Genomic DNA, 23,186 nt, shown 5'->3' on the forward strand with positions numbered 1-23,186 from the left:
AAGGAACTATAAATAGCACAACTGAAAAGTCAATGAAACCAGCAAACAAAAGGTGATAGATACACTTTGTTTACTTTTTGCCAGTAAAAAAAAAGAGGCCCTCAGTTTTTATATACTGCGCTCTTTGGGTTGGTGCAATAGCTTCATAATGAAAATGCCAGTTTTCTTTAATTAAATTTCATTTATTTGTGTAGTACAAAGAACAAAGAATTAACACGAGTGGTTGGCCACGACGGGCAAATAAAACACCGACGCAATCGCAGTTTTTTATTGCAGTAATTATATTGAAAATTTCAAGTAAGCCTTTTTTTTAATTATACAAAGGTTCGCATTCGACGCAAATACACAAGATAATGTTGGCTACATTCTTTAAAATTCTTAGAAATACAACATTAATCAATAGTAAATAACATAATGAAACATTTTATTCAAAAACAAACACTTTAAGGAACATAATATTATAAAAAGAGGGGTACCTTCGGAGATGTGCACCTGATTAAAATATATATATTTTAACTAGTAAAAAAATTAATTCTACGCAGGCAGATCTCAAGTCTTGTATCAAAACAACATTAAAAAAATGGAACCCGCATTTTTTGATAGTAAATTATGAATAGCACAGCCTAATATCAGAAAACAAAAATATATCTACCAAGGAAGTCCTCGGGGTTGAAAACGGGGAACTTCAAAAAATTCTTGAAAGAAATATTTACCAAACTGATGTTCGCGGGTCTAATTTACAAGTACAAAAATATTTACAAAAAACTTTTAATCTTGCAGTACCATCTGCTGGACCACACACGTTTCCATATTCGCTCATACTAAAGAAAAATAAAAAGCACGGCGTCCACGCTTGGTACGGTAGTTAAATTAAAATATAGAAACATGACTCTGGTGAGCAATGTGTGTATCTTGCGTTTTGAAAAAAAAAAAACATTTCCATCGGTTGTAGGTACACACAGTGAGCTCAAATTCTCGAATAACCTATCACCCGAAAACGGGCAACAAATAAAAATCTTAAAACAGATAAAACAAAAATAATTTTGAGGGATTTATGATAAGATCAAATCACACCTTAATAATATAAATGCGGGTTATGCGGAAAATAATTTTGTGTTACATTCACAGGAATGTCGATATTAATTAGTCTTATTAAAAAAAAAAGCGTTAAAGTTAGCGCAACATAACCTATTTTTAGAGGCTGCAATGAAAATAAAATAAATTAACAACTGCAAGTACAAAAAGTAATAAATAACAAACGTAAATAAAAAAATTAGTATACATGGTTCGATTTAATATTATCATGGTAGATCGCTATAATATAATTTTATTTTACTTTCTTTTCGTCGTCTGACGACTAAGTTGTTCCTCGGCAGCCATTTTTGCTTTATAATCATCTACGGTTTCCCTGGCCTTTTCAAGTGCTGGAACTGTGTTGTTGATGATTTCCTCCCATTTTCTGCAGTAAGCTGAAATTAAGTACATTATAATATAAAAAAATCAGGTTTACTACGCCAAACGGTGGTTCAGTATGCAAATTTTACTTCATCTATGGTAAAACCGTTCAAAGACCGATCTAAGTCCCTCGAACCTTCAAAGACCAGAGTATAATAAAATAGCCTCCAAATTTACAGTCTAAATCCAATAGCCAACACTAGAGCATCTCCGATGAACACGAAAATTACTACTCTAAGTTGCCCATCATTGATAACTATCAGAGTGATAATGAATTTGATGTTAAGTTCACAACAAGGACAAAACAAAGCAACAACACTCTTCAAAAAGGAGAAACCTCTGTCATTATGACAGCGGTTATTTTTGTTACCAACTGTAGAACTCTTTTATCTTAAAACTTGCCCAAAGGGACTTAGATCGTTTCTCCTGTGTGACCTTCATTTTTGAGAATGTGTAACATCCACAAAAGTAGCTTTCTTATGTAAGAGTCGCACCTTCTTGATCGTATGTTACCGCTTCGGTTGTTTGCAACAACTGAATAGCCTTTTCGTATGAATTTAACATAATTTCTGTCGTTTGTTTGTGAACATCCAACATGTTATCCTCAGCTAACTCAAGTTCGGATATAACCTGATGGAAGTTTATCATCTCGGGCGTCATGTCGGCTTCCTGATAAACAAGTAAGAATCATTCTGGTACAGCTAAAATAAAATTGAAATCTCACATTAAGGGACTGTAATTGTAGGAGATTGCCGTCGTCTTCCTGTTCCGGTTCGGATCCCGTGTTGGTTTGAAGATCCCCGCCTCCTAATTCTTTCACTCTATCTGCATACCGTAAAGTGTTAAGACTGTACTCACAGGAGCTGACACCGGGTGATATCATTGCAATCATACACGTTCTCGAATTAGATCCGACGAAAGAGTCCCTAAGGACTTGCGTCAATTTGCTCACTCTAAATGGCAAGTGGGCTCCTTTGCGGCCCAAAGCCCTGATACACTCCTTTAACGCTAAGAGGGATTTGTTGATTTCAGCACCTTCCATTCCTGAAACAATGCGATTGCTGCAGAAATTCGAAACAAGCTACAGAATTTTTCAATTAATATTACTCGTTTGTCGGTTTGCCGATGATGTATCGGCCCCTCTTTCGTTCCCAGCTAAATCTATAAGTGAGAATTTCCCATGTATTTTAGACATTGTATTGTTGGACCTCAAATAAATCTGAAATACCGCGTGAGATCGTGACGAATTTTGATTAGCGAAGGTTTGTCCTGATGTACGCGCTTGGTTGCCTTGCTGAATGAGTTTCAGCACTTCGTCCGTCGCGGTGACCACTTTCTCAGTTAACCCTACCACTTGGACCTGCTGCTTTCCGTCCTCTAATATTCGGAGTTTGGCTTTCTTGTTCAGCAAGTCGAATACTTTGCCCGAATATATTTCAAAGAAACTAGACGAAACGACTAAATTTAAATGTCGATATTTCGACGACTTCGCCAATCGGAACACATCCGAAGCGACCATCGCATATATGCCTTTGTGACAATCCTGGTTCTTGCCGTTAAAGTCTCCACCCATCGTGTGGGTTTTGCCGGAACCTGTTTGCCCATAAGCGAAACACGTGGCAAAACCACCTTCGAAAATTGTTTTTATCAGTGGCTGGGCGGTGTAACTAAAACAGAAAAACAAATACTCGAAACCATTCGTTATTTTATAAACGAGTACCATGTTGTAAGATTTACCATGCGCCGTTATTAACTAATCAATATCCCCAAGCGACTATTACAGTTTCAAAATATTTGGACACCACAGTACAAAAAATAATAGAAATGAGAGATCCGCATAAAAATGTAAAATGTACTCCGGCTCTGGGCAAAAACACGATAAATTTAAGGAATCTTGTGCCAAAGCGGGTAATTAATGTTTTATGGCAGTGCAAATGTCAAGGGATGAGATTCGACCTAAGGGTCTTCTAGTAGGTTGAACAAAATTGCGTACAGGATGGCCCGTTTATTATGGCAACTAAAAGTTGTTTTGATTCACTTTTCACTGCTACTTTTAAAATATTATATTATTACATATATAATATGTATAATAATAAACGGTAGGCCCCGTACAACGAACTCTGGCTCTAAGATAACAACGAATGATTGATGTCTGATTTATTAACATCCAATTAGAGAAGCAGTAGACAATTAAGTCGATCAAGCATTATCTATAATGGTAATATGGGCTTACCGATAAACTAATTCGTTCGAGCATGTTTCGTCAAAAGCGTAATCGAATCGAAACAGCTGGTTTTCCAGGTATCTTGTTAAATCTACTTTGTTCTTGGGCTCGTGAACGATGAGTTGATTTTTGCTTGGTATTGTGATGACGTCGACTTCTTTCCTCGCCACTTCCTTTTTATTCAACGGCCTTTTCCGGACGCAAACTGTAATCTGATGATCTTCTACGGGATCGTTTTCTGACAGGGGTTTGATCTCCAAACCGCGTCGACAATCTCTGTAAAATTTTGGGTAATTTTACACAAGTAGATAATTCGGACATATAAATATTTTACAACATGCAAGGACGGATATTTTTCAGAAAGATTGTCTTACGCGATCATATTTAATAATTCCCAATGAGGGTTTCCCGGATCCATTTTCAAAAACGCTTCCTTCGCCTCCTTTTCTTCCGCTTGTCGTTGTCGTCGTTCCTCTCTGTTTTTCTTTAATTTTTCTACTTCTTTTACTACATTACTTCGTCGTGTATTCTAAAATAACATTGTAAACCACTAGTATCTAAGTTTAAAAAAAAAGGGTGTACTTGTAAGTTTGTGTTTCTACTAGTTGGTATACTCGATTCTTTTGAAAGTATAGAGTTTTCGGATGCAGTTGTTGACAGAGCATGGCCGTTATTGGGTAGCGTGGTTAATCTAGGTTGATTGGCGGATCTTAAGACGCCTTAAAATTAAAATAAAAATGTGGACAAATTTAGCATTATAGGATAATGGTCGTCATACCGTTGTTTGGTTTTCCCGCTATTTGCCTGTGTGTGGGATTCTGTAAAACACAAGATATTTCTTAAAATATCAACGCCCTAATAAATAACTAAAATTAAATATGTTATCGTTTTATAGAATGGCGGTCCCCCATAAAACACGCAGATAATTTATCCGCTACCTGCATAATAGTAAATCAACGTGCAAGGGAACAACGACAATAGCAACATTTATACTTACTGAATGGGTTTATATTAAAAAATAAGCCGGGGTTATTTAAGTGAGTGGAGACGTTTGACAATAAAACCGATACGTCGAATTTTTTACTATTTTAAGGCAATGGGTCGGTGAATATTTTAGTATCTGCAATCGACCACAGGACTGCACTGTAAAACGTTTAATGAAAATCAATCTTCGTCGTTCTTGCTTCAGCGGGGACCATAAAAAATAATTTTATTACCATGCATCACGGCAAGTCTAATCAATTGTTTGTGCTATTATAAAACTAAATGCCCATATTTCTATCCCTCGTGTATGTGTGTTGACTCAAAACCACACTTGGGGCTAAAATTCCTCGAATTTCTATCGCATGTCGAATTAGATAACAATCCAATACGACAGCAATAATGTTAATGTTTAAACCGTTTGAAACGATTTTTTGAAAATGGTCGGATAACGTAACCCATACAATTATAAACAACAACAAATGCAATTACCATAGCAGGAAGCCAGTTCGGTCGATAAATCAATGAAGCTCCGAGAGTTACAAAGTAAACTACACTTTGATAGATTTTCAATTGTTATCGTTTTAAACCCGATCGTCAATCATGATTTTGAATTTTATCTTAATAAACGTCACTGGCGTAGTATCACATCGACTATCGTCAAATGAATTTGAAATCGTAAAAATCCCTGTTGCGAACAAAACACATATTTTTTAATTTGAACACCTTGAATCTAGGAGAACTGCATTCCCGGACCTACGTTGAAATGTACGTTTTGGTTTGCTTAAAATCGCTCAAGGAATCTCCTACTGACAAGCTTTCCCATGTACTATCAGTACTTAAGAAACACCCTGTATACATAAATTTATAATTTTGTACCACAACACCAACGTAAAAGGATCTAGATACCGAGACAGTAGTTGTGTCTGATGAGAATTGGTTACTGTTGAGGTCGTCATCACTCTCGTCGATTTTGTGGGTGTACCTGCCCGATTGAGCCATAGCAGAGCTAATTTCCTCCTCCGAAGACCCAGAAGAATCCTTTTAGAGCAGCGCAAAAAATGTTCAAAAGTATACAAATTAGTATGACACAACCTTTTTAAAAAAACTTTCATCTATATGAAATTATTTATATAAATAAACAGTAAAATTTTAACAACAACAAAAGAAAAACAACAAGGATATATTGGATTATAAGTACGCAACAACAATCAACCCGAAACTGTGCAACTAGGTGAAACGTTGCCCTTCAACTGGGCAGTGCGAAGCTTTATTTCAAATTAATTTGCTGTATCGAAAAATGATAAATAAAATCGATCGGGGTATTTTCAAAAGCCTTAGCATTCTGTGCCAGGCACGATTCATCAACACATATGGTCTGCAGTCTGAACGATGAAAAAGGTTAACGACTTGAGAACATTGGAATTTTTGATAAATAAATAAATAGTTAGGAATGACACACTCAAAATTCCCCAATAATAACTTTCGATTTTAAATAATTTTTCTCTATTTGTAATGTCAGTATATCAAAAACCATTGCGTCAAAAAACACGTATATAGCGATAAATCACAATCGTAAAAACTTACGCATGGATAGGAAGTATACCACTCACCCTCTGTAATTTATTGAATTTCAATTCTTCACCGGGTTTTAATATAATAATATCCGGGTTCAGAGATTCTATGGCGTCCATGTCGATTTCTTTTCCTTTCGTTTCACCCTGCTCAAACCATTCCACTGTGGCACAACGCTGATCATTGTTGATGGCCGCTACCATAGCCGAATGTATTCGACCTAGTAGAAAGTTGCGAATTTAGCAATAACATAAACAATATACATGGATGGATAACTTTTTTTACGAAATTCCTTTACGCATATAGAAATATATATAAGACATCAAAGTGCTGAAACACCAATTCAATAAAAGGAATCTTGCAAATCAACAATTATATTTTATTGGTCTTTGATATTATTTTTTAATAAAAAATTAAAAACGTTGAGTCAATTTTAATTTACTAATTTAAATTAAACTTTAAAAAGCTTTCTGTGGCCCGTACTTTTTTTGCCGTCATTAGCCCTCTGCTTCTCGTATCGGGTGTGTTTGCAAGTGCGACCACCCCCACTCCTACGCCCATGGGCAGTAAATAAAATGAAGGCTAAATTTGCACCGGATTAATGCCAAAATATTCCAAAAGGTTAATCGTATTTTAAGCTCGCATTATGTTATTTTTACATCCCTTGCAAGAGAACAAAAACCGGTACATTTATGGGAAGATTCTTAACTAAATTGTAATTTGACTCTAATTTCATTTAAAATAATTACCAATTAAAATAACGTTAACATTTTTATCCACAAAAAAGACTTTTTTACTATATCCATTTTAAATTTAGAGTAAATTTGTAAAACGGTCACTGCATTAGTCTAAAAGCAGGCGTTATGGCCTTGTCATTACAGAGTTCAACCCATATAAGGGAACCATCGGATTGGTGTTTACGTCATTTCGACCTCGCGGAGCGTTGGGTACCATTGGAAGTACCGCGAGTGCAACAATTATAATTAACGCACAAAAATGAAAAGCAATTCGCAACTCCGAAATAATATTAATAAACCAAGAAATAATAAGCAATGTCCAGCACACACAGCGTGTAAATTTTATGATAATGAAAATAAATAATCACTTTCTTCAAGCGCGGCAGCCCCAGGTGCATGACTCACACAAGTTCAAACCATTTTGTCTCATTCTACATTTGCCGGTCGACATAGTCAGTTGGTGAACGCGATTTTTTGCTATTGCTGGGTCAAAATGCGTTGAAACCCCCGTTCAAACTCTCTGCTTCACGCCTGATTAATTTTTTATGTTTTTTAACTTTTTTTTGCATAATGGCAGTCCATACTATTTTTGCCACACTCTATACTAATAAACAAGAATACCTTGGTGTTTACAATCTTGGTGAAGTAGGTAGATATCGTAAAGTGAATCACTATTCATCAAAACCCACATAAATATGAAAACACATGGTCAAAATTATATGCAGAATGAGACATAATTAATTTTTATGTTAAATTTGTTATACGGTTTCGGAGAATATTAGGAATCTGATATTACATACCGAGACAATTTTCTTTATATGATAAAAGGCTTCCAAAGAAATGTTTTTTTTTCAAATATAATCATACAAAAAATGCCGTTGTCACAGAAAACCAAAAATAAAACATACAACAGAAAGAAGCGGAGTTTTAATTTCTTAAAACTTTGTTTTACGTTAACGTTTTAATTTACTATTTAGAGGCTGCGTCTCTTAAGCAAAAGAGATCTTTCTGCATTGACATCAGGACATAACCTTTCTTTAAACAATTTTCTGTTGTAACATGCTTCAACGGCTTGTAATTCACTTTGCAGAACAATACAAATTCTTAATATTACAATAAATTTCTAGGCAGGCACACACTTACCATCGGTTCTTTTTATGTTAATACTTAAACCAATTTGAAGATATCCAGATGGCATTTCCATAACTAAATCACGAGGAAGATATGTGAACTATATATTTGTAAATACGGAATAATAAATAAATAGATATTTTATTATATTTACAGCACTATTTAAATTGTTTAACAACTTGCACTATTCAACTGACACAAGACAGATTTCAACAAACGTACCGTACGCTACACTGTAGACATTTTGAATCGCGCATGCTTACAAACTCAGACCAAGGCGCTGGGTTTAAATTCGAATTTTGCAACCGTCACAAACCACAGCTGATTTTCATTCATTATGACAAATTCATAACGCACAATAACATATCCAAACTACATGTGTTCATGTCCGATTATTATTAACCGCAGAAATGATTAACGCAATGAAACGCTGCATTTTATTGATTTGTCAATTTTAATTTACTTCAATTGTCATGGCAACAGAAATAAAAACTGCTATATGTTAAATTTTATATTATAACTCACATTTACAATTCATTTAGAGAATGATAAATAATATTACACCTTGTTAGAACATAATTTTTGTTAACACAGTTGATATTTCAATAGAATAAAAAATTACACTTTATTGTCTGACAAGATACTCCCAATCAACAGCACATAACAAACGCGCATGATTAGAAATCTTTTCAACAGTTATTGGTTATTTTTTGAAACTTTCAATATTATACAATCAAAATATTTTAAGTAAAAAGCAGCAATCAGTCTAAATGGGCCTAAAATCACAGCCTGTAGAAGTACTCCTAAGATAGATTTGTAAGGACTCATTCCAACACACAGGGTGGTCAAAAGAAAGCTCTCAAACCCTAAATAGCTGAAGAATTGACCCTCCTGAAACGAAAAACGCACTTTAAAAGCTGCTAATAACACCACCATTACTATTTTTATAATAAAATATGAGTTTTTCCTCTACCAGAGCATTTTCCATAATTTTCTTTGCCACAGTTTCTGGTTGGTAGAGTCCAGCCACTTCTGAAATGAGCTTAGTTTCCACTGGTTTGGTTTGATTTTCATTGTCAAATCCTGGGGTATCAGTATCTGGAGGAAGAGCCAATGTTATTGAAATATTAAATGGCTTAACTTCCATATTTAGAGACTCTGCTAATCCTCTAAGGGCAAACTTGCAACTTGAGTAAACAGAATAGCCAAACATTCCCATCAACCCTACTTGAGAAGATGTTAGTACAATAATTCCTTCGTGCCTTTCTTTGAATCTAGGCAGAACCGCCTTAGTAGGGTATAATGTGCCAAGATAGTTAACATCTATAAGTCGCTTTATGTTACTGTCAGAAATATCTTCCAATTTCCCGCATACTGCAAAACCAGCACAGTTCACTAACATGTATATAGGTCCTACTGTTGTCTCTAATTCCAGTATATTATTCTCCACCGCTTCGCGATGAGAAACATCCACGGAAACACGTGATATTATTTGTTCCTCACTAATGATATGCTTTTTAACTTCTGTCCGAGCTTCTTCAAGTTTTTCCAAATTCCTAGCAAGAAGAGACACATGAGCACCTTGTTGGGCAGCCAGAATTGCCATAGCTTTGCCGATCCCGCTAGACCCTCCAGTAATAACAACATGTTTACCCTTGATAGACCTCTTTGGATTCTTTTTTAACAATAAAACAAATATGAAACTGACAATTAAACATAAAATAATTGAATAATACATCGTTACCGAATATCTAAGACTACGGCACCTAAAATATGTAAAGTCTTAAAAACGCATCTCACCGGCCTAACAATCATTAACCTAATAAATCAAGATTTGATTGCAATTAGATATATTGTTTCTCTCACGTGCGCACGTGACGTGCAACATAGAGTGGGGGTTGCAAAACACCAATAACTGCTAGATACCAAATGAAACTCTGATCACAGTTAAAAAAAGTTGATTTGTTTCAGAGTTACCAACTAAAATATATTTTTCTAGGGACTACATAATGCGCACCGGCAACAGTTCTATGCACGCGCAGCTAAAATGGAATTTCAAAATAAATAATCTACCATTTCCCTTGTTCTGTCTTCTTTTATCTCAAAAATTAAGACTAATTAACACTTTGAATTGAAAGCGGAGATTAGTATAACTTTGGGGTAATGTAATAAAACGCCACAAAACTGCAAACATGTAATAGACAATAAAACAATTGCATTTTAAATTCTAATTAAAAATTATTGAAATACTGACTTATAATTCAATGGCATACTTGAACATCTAAAATTTTATTCAGCTAAAACACTTAAACTAGTTAAAACTATCATTAAAAATTTTGATTTTTATCTCAATACATAACAATTATATCGACTAAAAGCTTATTAGAATCAAAGAAATTCTCATATTTCCACATACACAGGGTCCATTTAACAGTGATGCTCATGGTGTTAAAGATAATCTAAGCTGCATAATAACAAGAACAGACTTAAAATCTTTTAAACTCATGGTAACTAACATGGAATGATGAAAGTATGACAGGATAACTTAGTCTAGCCCATTTGGAAAAGCTTTAAGAAATTCTTGCTTTTCTTAAATTTGATGTTAGCTTTTCCACTCTGTTGATGACTAGAAAACTACTTAAATATATTTTAGGTTGATGTAACACCTTTTCTCGCCACCAGTAAACTTAAGGTTGGATTCTTCTTGATGTAGCTCACTGCCTTTTTATGTGTTACCATTGTAAAGTCATATCCATTGCATTGTAAGATTTTATCGTGGACACGTAACCCAGCTCTAGATGCGGGACTTGACTCGTGTACTTCTGTCACATATATGCCCTTTAAAAGAAACAACTAATTTACCTCAACATATTACTACTCTCAATAACATACATTGTCCGTATAACCTTGTGGACTTTTGTGATAATCTTGGTCTATTCCGCCACCAATTTTAAATCCGCATCTCATCGTATCTCCAGATACCTCCTTGTGAAGTGTTATTGGAATCTACGAAATATACAATGTTATGAATGAATTGTTAATTAAAATCAAGTGAATCATAAACCATAAATTTATGAATGAAACTACACGCCCCACAACCTATACTTACGCTCAAACACTCCATAGCCGTACCGGCTTGGTGTTGGAATGCCATTTTCGCACACATTTTGAAGTGTTAAAAAAACACTAAAGAAAAATTCAATGCTAATCAATTTTAAATATTTGGCACAATTCGAGCCCAAGCTTTATAGAAACTTCGAGCAAGTCAACAGTTGTCAGCTGTGAACCTCATTGATGCCATGTGTTAGTATACAAAAAATAGCACAGGCGTATAATACCAGAGAAAATCCCTAGCAATAAAAATCTTACGATTCTGGGCTTAATTCCCAAGTCTGGCAACAGCGAATGGCTTTATTGATTACCAAAACTTCCTAGAGGGCAGCACCAACCAGTCATGTTGTGTGACCAAAGTCTAGCCGTCACACCCGCTACATGTACGAAAATGATAACTAAATATGCTGCTCCCGTGGTGATGGCTAGCGTACGACGATAGAACTTGCTTTTCTATCCTTTTATACTATCCCAATGCATTGATAAGGAGACTCCGTAAATTTATTTACATAAACATAACCCTGTCATGTGTATTTTTTCAAACTTTAAAAACATAACTTGCCATCGTTTTGCTAGATTATATCGGTATTATTCGCACACAATATTTGCATTATCGTCAGGTATTTTTTAATAATCGTATTTTATTTCAAATTTAACTATCATATGGCTTTTAGGCCAAGGAAAATGCGGGGTTGCAGTAATACGAGTATCCGGTCACCTCTCTGAGACAGCTTTGAAAGAACTTGCCTCTTTAAAATCATTACCACCACCAAGAACCACTCTACTGCGTAGTCTGCGACATCCTAAGTCAAAAGAGATTCTTGATAGAGGTCTTGTTATATGGTTCCCAGGTACTCCAGTGTATTTAGCCCCATGACAGTTTCTTATTTTTAAACTGTACAGGTCCAAGGAGCTTTACTGGGGAGGATAGTTGTGAATTTCATGTCCATGGGGGATTAGCAGTTGTAAATGGAATGTTAGATGCACTAAGCTGCATACCAAGCTTTAGGTTGGCGGAACCAGGGGAGTTTACTAAAAGAGCATTCCAAAATGGAAAGTTGAATCTTACTGAAGTTGAAGGATTAGCAGATTTGTTGCAAGCAGAAACCGAGGCCCAAAGAAAACAGGCTTTCTTACAAACCAATGGATCATTAAGTAAACTGTATCAAAAATGGAAGGCTGTTTTGCTGAAAAATGTAGCACATATTGAAGCCCATATAGATTTTGAAGAAACTGAGACTCTAGAACATGGATTGATAGATAAAGTCACTTCTGAGGCTAAGTTGCTTATTGAAGAAATTGAGCAGCATTTAAATGATGGACGGAAAGGAGAAATTTTAAGAAATGGTGTAAACACTGTAATAATCGGGGAACCAAATGTGGGAAAGAGCAGTTTGCTGAATTCATTGGTTGAGAGACCCGCATCTATTGTCACCCCTATTTCAGGAACCACTAGAGATGTTGTAGCAGTTACTCTAAATGTGAAAGGCTACCCTTTGGTTTTATCAGATACTGCTGGTATAAGGACAATCAGTGATGATATAGTGGAGAATGAAGGTATTAAGAGGACTTTAAAAAGTTATAAGGAATCAGATTTAGTTATACTGGTGGTAGATTTTGAAAAATATCACCAATGGGCTATAATCAATAACAACGCAATATTTATGAATTACTTGATGTATTATGTAAGGAAATTAAATGTGGACGATTTAACTAGTAACAGTGATAAAATATCAGACATGTTCACAAAACATTGCATAGTTGTGTTGAACAAGTGTGACTTGGATGAAAACAATATTTGTGATAACTTGCAAGATGGCATTGTCAAAGTTTCTTGCATAAATAAAAACGGCCTTAGTACTTTAGTTGACTGCCTAGCTGATAAATTAAAACTTTTGTAAGCCAAATTTAACATTTACTACATAACAAAAAGAAGACGCAAATTTATTGTAGGTGTGGCGACCCATCTCAGGAACACCCCAGCATGAACCAAAGGAGGCATAGACAACAGGTAACTGAATGTCTCAGAAATTTGAAGTTATTTTTACAAGAAATGCAATCTGATACCCATTCACACGACGTGGTCATTATGGCAGAATATTTAAGAAAATCGCTAAGAAGTTTGGGCAAACTGGTGGGTACAGTGTCTTCAGAGGAGATACTTGATGTTGTTTTTTCACAGTTTTGTATTGGTAAATAAAACATTTAAAATTTTGCGCGTGTATTCATTATTACCACACTATGCATTTTAGTTCTGGATTCATTGTGCTATTTTTTGGACAGTTGTAGGTTTGCGAAAATTCCTCAGAATTGCTCAGTGCTCCGATCACCCTGCAACAAATTTGATTAGTGCTGCCATCTTCGGTTTTCTTATGCAGTTTCCGTTAAGTTCAATATATACTGTCATCGACGACAGATGGCAGGTATGTACTTGCCTAAACAACCCCGGCGAGTGAACAGATGTTTTAATACGGTTTCTAGCTGCCTCTTTTCTAAGTTTGCCACACCAAACCTGGGCAAAATTTAAGAACAGCAACTGTTTTCCTGTTAAATTTAAGCCGGGTAACGTTTCATCTGCATCTGAATTTTGCATCAGCCACGTGTTATAAGCCTAAAACAAAGAATTTAAACGCCGTATATTTTTAAAAATTTCCAAAAAAACCTCAAATGATTGCCTTAGTCCGCCGTTGTCGGCAATGTTTTCTCCTTGCGTCAAAAGTCCATCTATTGGTAACCCAAGGTCGGGTAAACTGTATTTACTATACTGATCGATCATGCATTGAGATTTTTCGTTGAATTTTTCTATAGTCGGTTTTTTCCACCACAAGTAAAGATTGCCCTCGTGATCGAATAAACGTCCTTTGTCATCGAACCCGTGAGCTATTTCGTGCCCAATGACGACCCCAATACCTCCAAAATTTAAAGCCTTGGGGAAAAATTTGTGATAGAATGGTGGCTGCAGAATGCCGGCGGGAAACACTACGAAATTCATGGATGTAGCGGATTGATTAATACTCTCACTTTCGATTTACTAATTTCATTTTCGGTCCTGCTATAATAGGCATTAACTACTGCGGGAGCGGCATTCCAAGCAGCCTTATCTACTACGGAGTTCACCCTCAGTCTGTCTCTGTTGTTGGCGTGCCGCAAAATACTCAGCATGTTTTCAAAAAAGTAGTCGGGATGAATTTCGATATCTCCGTACTTACAAGCAAGTTGACTGTCGTTGGTTATAAAATCCGGATACCCAATTTTAAGGTTCATCGTGTTGATTTTTAACTTTGCGAAATTTTTCGTATAACGGTCGAGCCAAGATTTTCGCAGAATCATATCTCTGAAGGTTCCAATTAGAGTCTTAGTCATTTCTGTCGTCTAGAATCAAACATCGATGAAGGTAGACAATTATTGTGGTGGCAATACAAATCACATACGTCTGTTCTACTGGTTTCATCAAAATAATGTTTGACGAATAAAGCACCCAGCGCCATACCCATATTTGAATTGGTCTGTGCCACGCAAAATACCCATCTGGGTGGTTGACTTTCTCTTCCAAAAAGAATAAAATAAAATCTAAAAATGCATTTAACTTAGACGGACAAATTTCTCGATAAACACGGTGTCCCATTGTCTATCTGTTATGGAAAACTTTGAGTTTTTGAGGTAGGCGATTTTTGAGGGTGGATTCGACGTTTCCGGCCCGAAAAACCCCCCTACGCCGATTTCGAGCCGATTCGGCCGGCAAACCTCCGAGATAGCAAACTTTTTCAACTTTGAGGAGGCGCCCTCAAAAAAAAAGCATAGACGGGGTATAGGATATGGGCCTTCAGAATGATGCCCGAGTATAGGCGCGTCGACGTAGGTACCCAGTTTTTCGATCCGTCCCATAGGAGACGAGATCCTCTCGAACCTCAAGACCTCCTCAATTTTGAGGGGGGCCCTTTTTGAGGGTTCCGGTGCGCCTCGGGCCCCTCTACACGCGTATGCCCTCCGCGCCCCGGTCCGACCTCAAATAACTCGGAAAAACTCCAAAAACCTCAAAATGACGACCTCCTCAAAAGTGATTTTTTGAGGTCGCCCCCTCATCAAGATTTTTTTCTGAATCCGACGAAGCGAACCCCGACCCCCCAACTCTTACCGTTTCCGAGATAGCCCCCCCGACTTCCTCACCTTGCCCCCCAAGGAAAAAAAATTACCGGTTTTTTCATGTGGGGGCCGGAAGACTTTGAATCCGGTTAAAGCGGAAACGAAAAAAAAAGCATTGCAAATTAAAAATACTTATAAAGACCATGAAGTCTCAAAAAAATATCAAAATTAAAAAAAAAACAATAAATGTTCAGATTAGCGCACATATACACAATATAATCCAAAGTAATTCTAAGAAAAGATTGTTATTTTTTCAACATCGTGTATTTTTAATAATCGAACTTATTATTATTCTTATTATTATTACACATGAAATATGACTAGAATTTTCAGGGAATCTAAAAAAAAAACAATATTCTATAAGGTGATCCATTTAAACTAAGAACATTTACACCCACATCCGGTATATCCGGATGTGCCGCAACCTTAAAGCTATTTTAAATCCAAATTTTCTAATGTTTGCTACTCATAGGTTTTCCAGAACAAATTGACGAAGTTCCCGGTAGTGTACCAAGGTGGTACGTAACCAAACTTCAGAAAGTGATTGTTTGAAGCCCTTTACGCAAGTAATAGCCCCTTTGAAAGTCTGGCTGCGTAATTTTTATAACGCACTTACTTTTGTTTGAGCTCGAGGAATCTGTGGTCTAAGTTGTTTATTCTGTGCCTCACAAATCTCCACATAACATAATTTTGAATGATTCTAAAAACCATTAGAGATTGCGTACTTATCAATCTACCAAAAGCGCTGAAAGCTTAATATCTTAGGAAACAAAATTACCTGGGGTTGGTCTTATTTAACAGAATAAAAAGTTGTTCTATATATCTTGCGCAATAGCATGCAACTGGCGTTTTCAAATCAATGTCTTTACCTAAAACTACGCCAAAATAGAGCTTCCACGCAAATTTTGGGAAATGTTTAGCGAAATATTCGATGTCAGTCCGCAAATATATCTCCGTTATGTTGCGTCTTTCTTCTGCGGGCGCCATTATCTAAAAAAGTTCTGCGGATAGTTCGAGTTTTGCTCTTACATTTAACTTACTGCCGCAAGTTTGGTTTCGAATGCGATTATATCGTCGACGTCTTGCGACGCGACCTTCGGATGGGCTCCCATTAACTTTGCAACTGAGAAAATAAAGCTTCTGTATGCTTTAAGATATTTTATATTGGTCCTATCCAAATAATACTCTCTGGATGGTAGTCCCAATGTTGTTTGGTCAATCTAAAATCGTCATTTTGCTTGACCGGAATACAGATATAGCCAAAATTAATTACGTGAATGATGTATTTGTCGGAATTTTTTATATCGGGAGCTATCCACTGTGTAATTAAAATATCGTTGTTAAGCAATCTTAATCTGGATAATAAACCCATTAAATCGAAGTCTGATTTTTTCCAGTTGGGTGTGATTACGGGCCAGCCGCCCAATGCAGTTAAAATATCCCTCAATGGTCGGTCTCCTCTTACATTAATCTTTTCTTCGTGCATGCAAGACTTGTAAAAATTTTTCACTTTTATCGTGACATCGTCCAGGGCGTTAGCCGAGTAATTCTCATGTAGAAAATATTTAATAGGATGGTTATGATGGTGGTCGTATTTGGTTTGATTTTCCTAAAATTTGACAAAACGCACAGTATGGCCCATTTTTGCATTTTTAAACAATCAATGTAGTTTGGTTATGAGTTAATTTATGGAGAAATGGGTTATACAGAGCTTTTTACGTAGGATCCAGCGGAGTAGTTTGTTTTCTTCTTAAAATGGGACATCCAGTATGTCCTTTATATATGTATGTATTTTAGTATTGTATGTTGTATGTTTTTTTTTTGTAAGTAGGCCATAGAAAATATTTTTTTTACATAAATTATATAATTCATTAGAAAAAAAATTTTAACCTAACACCCTGTATGTTTTTTTTGAATACATTTTTTAATTTGTACTATGAGTTTTTCAAATATATATGACGTATGAAAACTGTTTAATTTTTAATTTATTTGAACATTTAATGGAAAATACAGATTTTTTTTAAATAAATTCCACAATTAAAAAAATACTAACGTGTCAAAATAAACGTGCCCATTATTTAATAATTGTTTTTAATGGACACTCTGTATGTTGTTTAATCATTTTATAATGTTTATTATTAGACTTTTAACAATTATTAACGCTTTTTAATTTTTTAATTTAATTTAAATATTTTTTTATGAGTATTTTTAAAATAATAATTATACAACCTAATAAAAAAAAGTTTCCCGTCAAGATATTATTTGTTGACCATTCTTTCATAATTGTTATATTATGAGTTAATATGGGCCATAGCATAGAACGAAAATACAGATATTAAACCAAAATATGATATATAAACTTAGCTTGCCTTTTTTTATGGAACACCTTGTATATTAATAATAATAGTTACGTTATCAACTTTTCAAAAATATGTAACATATGAGAGCTCAAATACACGCGATATATTATTTTATATTTTTATGACACTAACAGGACAATAGGTACTCGTTTTCCTAATACACTTTAGTAAAATAGTGGTGACATTTTGTAATTATCATATATAATATCATAATTATGGTGTTAAACCAAAATATTAGAATTTTAATTGCATATTTGTTTCACTATTCTGTTTCAATCAACTAGATGTTCTATCAGTTATGACTAGCGTATGATATTGATTTTTAATGTTACGATGGTTTCATTCATTCGTTCATTCGCACCATAATTTGTGAGTATCAGAAGAAAACTGACTACGTCACTGGATCCAATGTAAAAAACCCTATCCAGATTTCACCTTTTCAGATGATTCAAGGCATAATTAAATTACAAATGGTGTCTAAAAATGCAAAATTTTTGCAGAGTCCATTCAGAACTGTGATGTAATCACCTCGCTATCTTCCAACAACTTTTTGAGGATGTGATCCAAACTATCCCTGACCATTTCGAAAGTATCGTAGACCGTTTTATCGGCAGGGACGTCGTAAAATTTTTTCCAATTGCCGCAAGCGTATTCATAAAAATTGTCGCAAGGATCCACGTCAGAATTCATGTACTTTTGCATTATTTTACCTAAAATTGCGAAATATTAATTAAAATATTTGCATCTGGTAACAATTACTTTGATATTCGCGGATTTCGCCGTAGCCCTTCTTCTCCGTCCAAAAACGGTGAAGGTTTTCGTGAAATTCTTTTCGTTGTTTAGCCGCTATTCCTCTCTTATTTCTGCTGACTATGTTCTTCCCACACTTCTTGCTCAATATTTCATTTCTTTTTATCCGCGTTTCTTCATTGACGCCGAACTTTAGGATTCTATCAAAGTACGTTGGATACTCGTTCCCGTAATCAGATTTATACTTTATGTTGTTCTCAGTTACGACTCGAGTCTCTGCAAATGATTCTTCACCCTCAGGGGTGTATAGAAGACGCATATAAAGTTTGTAACAACGTTTCGGAAGGTAGGAAAATCTTTCGCGTCCCGGTATGTGCCTCTTCGTCAACCTATTTATTTGCAAATTTGATTTTTGCGTTTTAGTACCGGATGCGACTAAATCGTGAGCGGTGCTTTGGTTAGTATCAACTGCAAATATAAATTTTAGATGATAAGAAGTGTATGAATTGTTTAAAAAGTTAGCAACAACCCTTACCGTCTGAAAAATTGCCATTTTGCAGTGTTTGTCGTGTGACCAAAATTATAATAATAACCAACGGTAGCAGTACCACCGGTAAAAAAACTAATTTCTTTAGTTTTGATTGCCATTCCTTTTCCTGCCCAACCGACCACCTAAAAAATAAAAATTCAAATAGAGAGAAACAAAAATATATTGTTATTATTAATTATTATTGATGCGTCAATAATGTTGGTAATAAAATTTATTTTTGAAAACTGCCTATGCTCCGTTTCTTATTGCGAAAGAGTTATAAATCAAAAGCGTAGTATGATGATTGTTAATGGCCTCGAGAGTGGTAGGTAGATGGCCTGTGCCTTAGTGTTTAAAATTAGAATTATAGTTACTTTCCCTCAGTTGTTGGCCACGTTCGTCCTTGAAAATAGCTACTGTCCTAAATTTATTTCTGAGAAACGGTTTAGTCAAACTTCGCTTTCTATTATTATTATTATATATTATTATCTCTGCACTCCAATGAATATAGTTCAATAGTCTACTCGGAACATGTTGACTAACATTCGCAAGTGAAGTTGTATTGTAAATAGTAGATTTTTTTAAATAATAATATTTATTACAATTTATCTATTTACATATTATTCTTACTTTTATGTAAGTTTTTATTTACTTGATTATAGAATAATTAATATATTAGCTGCCCATCTCTAAAATTATACTCAAGTATAATAATAATTATTATTATATTATAAGCATCATTGACATAGTCGATGCAAAATGTTTAAAACAGTAAGGACATGTGTGCCGTATGAAGGGGGAAAGAAGCCGCATTGGGATGCGAGAAACCACAGCAGTGTTGAAAAAAATTGCAACATACAGGGTATTTAAAAAACCGTCAGCAATATTTAACGAGCTGATTCCTTAAATAAGGAGGAAGGAAAAAGATTTCCCATAACCGTAGGTCCTGAAATGCATTGTTTCCAAGATACAGGTTTTTTTAAAGGACTCTTTCAATTTTTTCCTGTGGGGTCACCTAAAGTCCTGTGTAAAATATGTGACCTCAGGTGATCGGATTCTTGCATCCGAGCTGAAGGTGTGAAGTGAGTGACCACTTTCAACAGTTTTTGTTAAGTTTTCGTATTTCGAGCGAAAAAAGGCAGTTTTAGTCTCAGGGAAGCGTCGAAATGAAATGAAAGTCAGTGGCGCACGTTTTTATCAATAACCGCCACTGTTTAATTTTTATTCATAGAGCCAAATCAGGCTCTTATCAACAAACAAACACAAATCCTTAATAAGATATTTGAATTATTTTAAAAACATTATTTTTATACATTTACATTTATGGAAACTTTTTTCATAAAATAATCAAGCTGTATATAAAACTATATAAACTAACCAAAACTATATAAAGTAACGCGGCCATCATATTACTTTTATTCATTCGTTTTTCCATTGTATGCAAATTTGTGTGACCCTAATTCACGAACGATTCGACGTGTTTAGGTCTTAAAAACTGAAATACGCAAAAATATTTCAATTTTTCTGAACTTCACGCGTTAAGAAACGGAATATAACAAATCGTATCATGTTTTATTAAACTACGCTTGCAACAATAATTAATTAATCAATTTAAATGATACGTTCAGGGTTGCACGAGCAGACACTTGACCTCTTTCGATTGCCCATCCGACCAACGCAAATAAATAAAAACGTAAGTAATAAATAACACTGTAGCAATAGGAACGAGAGTGCGTGTAAATAAATTCACATTACTTACCGAATTCTTCCATTTTCTTGCTGAGTCAATCGGCAAGAACAAAATTTTTTCGATGCTTTTTCCTCCATTGACACCGAAGCTCTCTCACAACAAAATCCACTCCATTAAATGAATTCGACCTTTAGACAATTTGTAATTGGGTCATTTTGATTTAACTAAGGCTTATTTTCGCCTTTTAGCATAGGTGCTTAAGCCACATACCGTGAACTTAAATGTTTAGAATCGCAAGTTTGACGAAATAAATTTTGTGGCTCACCGTATATTAAGAAAAAAAACAAAGTTGGGTTTAAAAAGTAGCGGCTTCTGAAATTAAAGCTCGCGTTATGCGTCCATAAAGGCACTCAATAAGAGATGAGGCGTTAGTTTAAAATAAAAGCATAGGCTCGGTAAAAACAACATATGACAACCAATTAGGTGGGCCTACAAATTACCCAGCACCGAAATACGGAGGTGAGCCGAAAAAGCCGATTTTATACCCCATATAGGGACAGGCCAATCGGCCTAAGTGCTAAATATACCTGCGAGATAACCATCGGTGATGGATCGGATGTTAGATTGCGCTTTCATCGCAATGGGTTTGGTAAACATTAAAGAACATCGGTGGCGGTTTATGAACAAAAACAAATTTTCTTTTTTTCCACCAAATCTAGGAAATAAAATGTAAGACACCACGACATGGACATATGCCCATATATATTCGCACATTATGTATACAAATTTAAGTATATCTTACTGGCTGCATCAAAGGGTAGTTTGTTACTTAAAAGTTGGGTAAAGTACCAACCATTAGGAACATATCGCGGTGCAAACAGAGCGGGAAAATAAAGTTGTTACTTTTTAGCTTTGAAACGAATAAAATAAGGCCAAAACAATATTTTTTTAATTTTTTGTTAAATGATTGAATTAGATTACCCCTATCTACCCTTTAACCAAATTTAAAGACAACAGTCAGCCAACATTTTTCAAATTATCTTCTAAACAATTACATTTAAAAAACAATTTATTAGTAATAATATTTTATTGTTATATCTATTTTCGTTTGTAAGATAAAGATAAAAACATTGTTTTTCCGCCATATTTGTGACACGATGTCTCCCTAATGGTGGCTTTTGACTCAACATATGTATAAGAACGTGCCCTTTATTTTAAACAACAAATGACCTCTTTGTGTTGTTCGCATTTGTTTTGAAACACTCTGTAGGACAATATATAATATTTCTGTTTCGAATAGGTTTACACTATCTACCGAGAGGCACATTTTAGTGGCACTTTATCTGGCGAAAATTAATTTTGCTACATCTTTTCTAAGTGCTATACAGTTTTTTAAATACCATAAATAAACAACTGAAGATTTGCCCATTTTGTTGGTCGCGCAGGAAGAAACCTAAACAAATAACTCAAAATGATTCCTATAATAATAATTTTCAACAAAAACTAATTTAATTTAGAGGGTAAAACGTAGCATTTTAAAATTTTAAGGGTCGACGCCTCTGAACGTTGAAACTGAACGTGCATTTTGGTCTAAAGCATAGGTGATGCAAAGCAAACAACGGGTAACTTAAGATCGTAGCGCTAGGCAATTGCTTGGTAGCAAGCTCTCTTGAAAATGTTTGTTGTAAGTGACCTCCCAGCATAGAGAGGAAGTTATCTGAAGTGGATATCCAAGCACGGGGAGTGTCACTATATATACGGAGATATTTTAGCTAATATTGACTTTTGCCGCTAGACGTTGTATTCCATACACCTTTAGGTGTTGTGTGCCGTGTATGCAAATAACCATTCCGCCTCCTTTCCTTTTGTTAATTTATACTTAAATTCCTTGGAGTTATGTACGTGACGAAGATGTTTATTTTTATAAATATCGCATGGATCATTTTAACTATGAGTGCGACCTCTTCAGCACATAACACTTTTTCCCCTAGAAGCAAATATGTATTTTACTATTTCTACGGTTGAAATTGATTTGTTTTTAGGGTAATTTCTTAAAAGCAAAAATTCTAAAAAGTTTCTCGCGTTATTCAAAAAAAATTAAAAATTACATTGCTCTCATAGAGCTACGCTAAATTTACAGGCGTATTTCAATGGATTTTAGTTTGTACCGAAATGAGCCGGTTCAGCATTTTAAAGGATTTTTCTTCCCTCTATTATTTCCATGATTTTCTCGCCTTTTTAAAGCTGGGCCTGTTTAGCTGTTAACTGATTAAACTACCCAAACTACGTTAACTCAGTTAAATAGGAGATAACTAGCAATACATTTAAAATCATCAAAATTTAGCTCCATTTGTGAACATCGATATTTGTGAAGTTCAGATTTTTTTTACAGCTAAATGTTTGAATTCTTTTAAAATTTATTATATCAAGTTCGGTGTGTACAACAATGATGTAAACTACTATTAGGATAGGTACAAGTGAACAGGATTACGTTGACAAT

At 35.0% G+C, this 23,186-nt stretch overlaps 5 protein-coding genes across 7 annotated transcripts; 1 reads left to right on the top strand and 4 right to left on the bottom strand.

Annotated features, from left to right (window-relative positions):
- Positions 1-254: 254 nt before the first annotated feature.
- LOC132695530 (kinesin-like protein Klp10A) lies at positions 255-8,533 on the bottom strand. 3 transcript variants are annotated; one of them, XM_060659827.1, is made up of 12 exons: positions 8,326-8,533; positions 8,116-8,178; positions 6,274-6,455; positions 5,570-5,701; positions 4,458-4,497; positions 4,262-4,398; positions 4,054-4,208; positions 3,689-3,955; positions 2,563-3,122; positions 2,180-2,499; positions 1,950-2,124; positions 255-1,469 (listed from the first exon to the last, which is right to left on the bottom strand). In XM_060659827.1, the coding sequence occupies exons 2-12, from the start codon at positions 8,174-8,176 to the stop codon at positions 1,333-1,335; spliced, it is 2,166 nt and encodes a 721-aa protein (XP_060515810.1). In that variant the 5' UTR covers positions 8,177-8,178; positions 8,326-8,533; the 3' UTR covers positions 255-1,332. The 3 variants fall into 3 exon arrangements, with proteins under 3 accessions (XP_060515810.1, XP_060515811.1, XP_060515812.1); XM_060659828.1 differs by lacking the exon at positions 5,570-5,701 and having other exon boundaries at positions 8,116-8,532; XM_060659829.1 differs by lacking the exons at positions 5,570-5,701; positions 6,274-6,455; positions 8,116-8,178; positions 8,326-8,533 and adding an exon at positions 5,153-5,540.
- Positions 8,534-8,597: 64 nt separating this feature from the next.
- Positions 8,598-9,989, bottom strand: LOC132708644 (3-ketodihydrosphingosine reductase). Its single transcript, XM_060681098.1, has 2 exons — positions 9,077-9,989; positions 8,598-8,994 (listed from the first exon to the last, which is right to left on the bottom strand). The coding sequence occupies exons 1-2, from the start codon at positions 9,839-9,841 to the stop codon at positions 8,800-8,802; spliced, it is 960 nt and encodes a 319-aa protein (XP_060537081.1). The 5' UTR covers positions 9,842-9,989; the 3' UTR covers positions 8,598-8,799.
- A 304-nt stretch (positions 9,990-10,293) lies between these two features.
- On the bottom strand, positions 10,294-11,395 carry LOC132708645 (tax1-binding protein 3 homolog). Its single transcript, XM_060681099.1, has 3 exons — positions 11,213-11,395; positions 10,996-11,109; positions 10,294-10,941 (listed from the first exon to the last, which is right to left on the bottom strand). The coding sequence occupies exons 1-3, from the start codon at positions 11,267-11,269 to the stop codon at positions 10,753-10,755; spliced, it is 360 nt and encodes a 119-aa protein (XP_060537082.1). The 5' UTR covers positions 11,270-11,395; the 3' UTR covers positions 10,294-10,752.
- Positions 11,396-11,574: 179 nt separating this feature from the next.
- Positions 11,575-13,428, top strand: LOC132695556 (tRNA modification GTPase GTPBP3, mitochondrial). The gene is made up of 4 exons (XM_060659870.1): positions 11,575-11,834; positions 11,889-12,065; positions 12,118-13,111; positions 13,168-13,428. The coding sequence occupies exons 1-4, from the start codon at positions 11,741-11,743 to the stop codon at positions 13,412-13,414; spliced, it is 1,512 nt and encodes a 503-aa protein (XP_060515853.1). The 5' UTR covers positions 11,575-11,740; the 3' UTR covers positions 13,415-13,428.
- On the bottom strand, positions 13,419-20,856 carry LOC132695555 (neprilysin-4). The gene is made up of 13 exons (XM_060659869.1): positions 20,756-20,856; positions 19,003-19,139; positions 18,477-18,935; positions 18,246-18,427; positions 16,631-16,966; positions 16,398-16,577; positions 16,136-16,347; positions 15,974-16,057; positions 14,646-14,784; positions 14,247-14,586; positions 13,877-14,193; positions 13,650-13,825; positions 13,419-13,545 (listed from the first exon to the last, which is right to left on the bottom strand). Exons 1-13 carry the CDS (start codon positions 20,821-20,823, stop codon positions 13,446-13,448), a joined length of 2,730 nt encoding a protein of 909 aa, XP_060515852.1. The 5' UTR covers positions 20,824-20,856; the 3' UTR covers positions 13,419-13,445.
- Positions 20,857-23,186: the final 2,330 nt, after the last annotated feature.

Source organism: Cylas formicarius, unplaced genomic scaffold, assembly GCF_029955315.1.
Source record: "Cylas formicarius isolate icCylForm1 unplaced genomic scaffold, icCylForm1.1 PGA_scaffold_12__32_contigs__length_19106922, whole genome shotgun sequence".
NCBI classification, from domain to species: domain Eukaryota; kingdom Metazoa; phylum Arthropoda; class Insecta; order Coleoptera; family Brentidae; genus Cylas; species Cylas formicarius.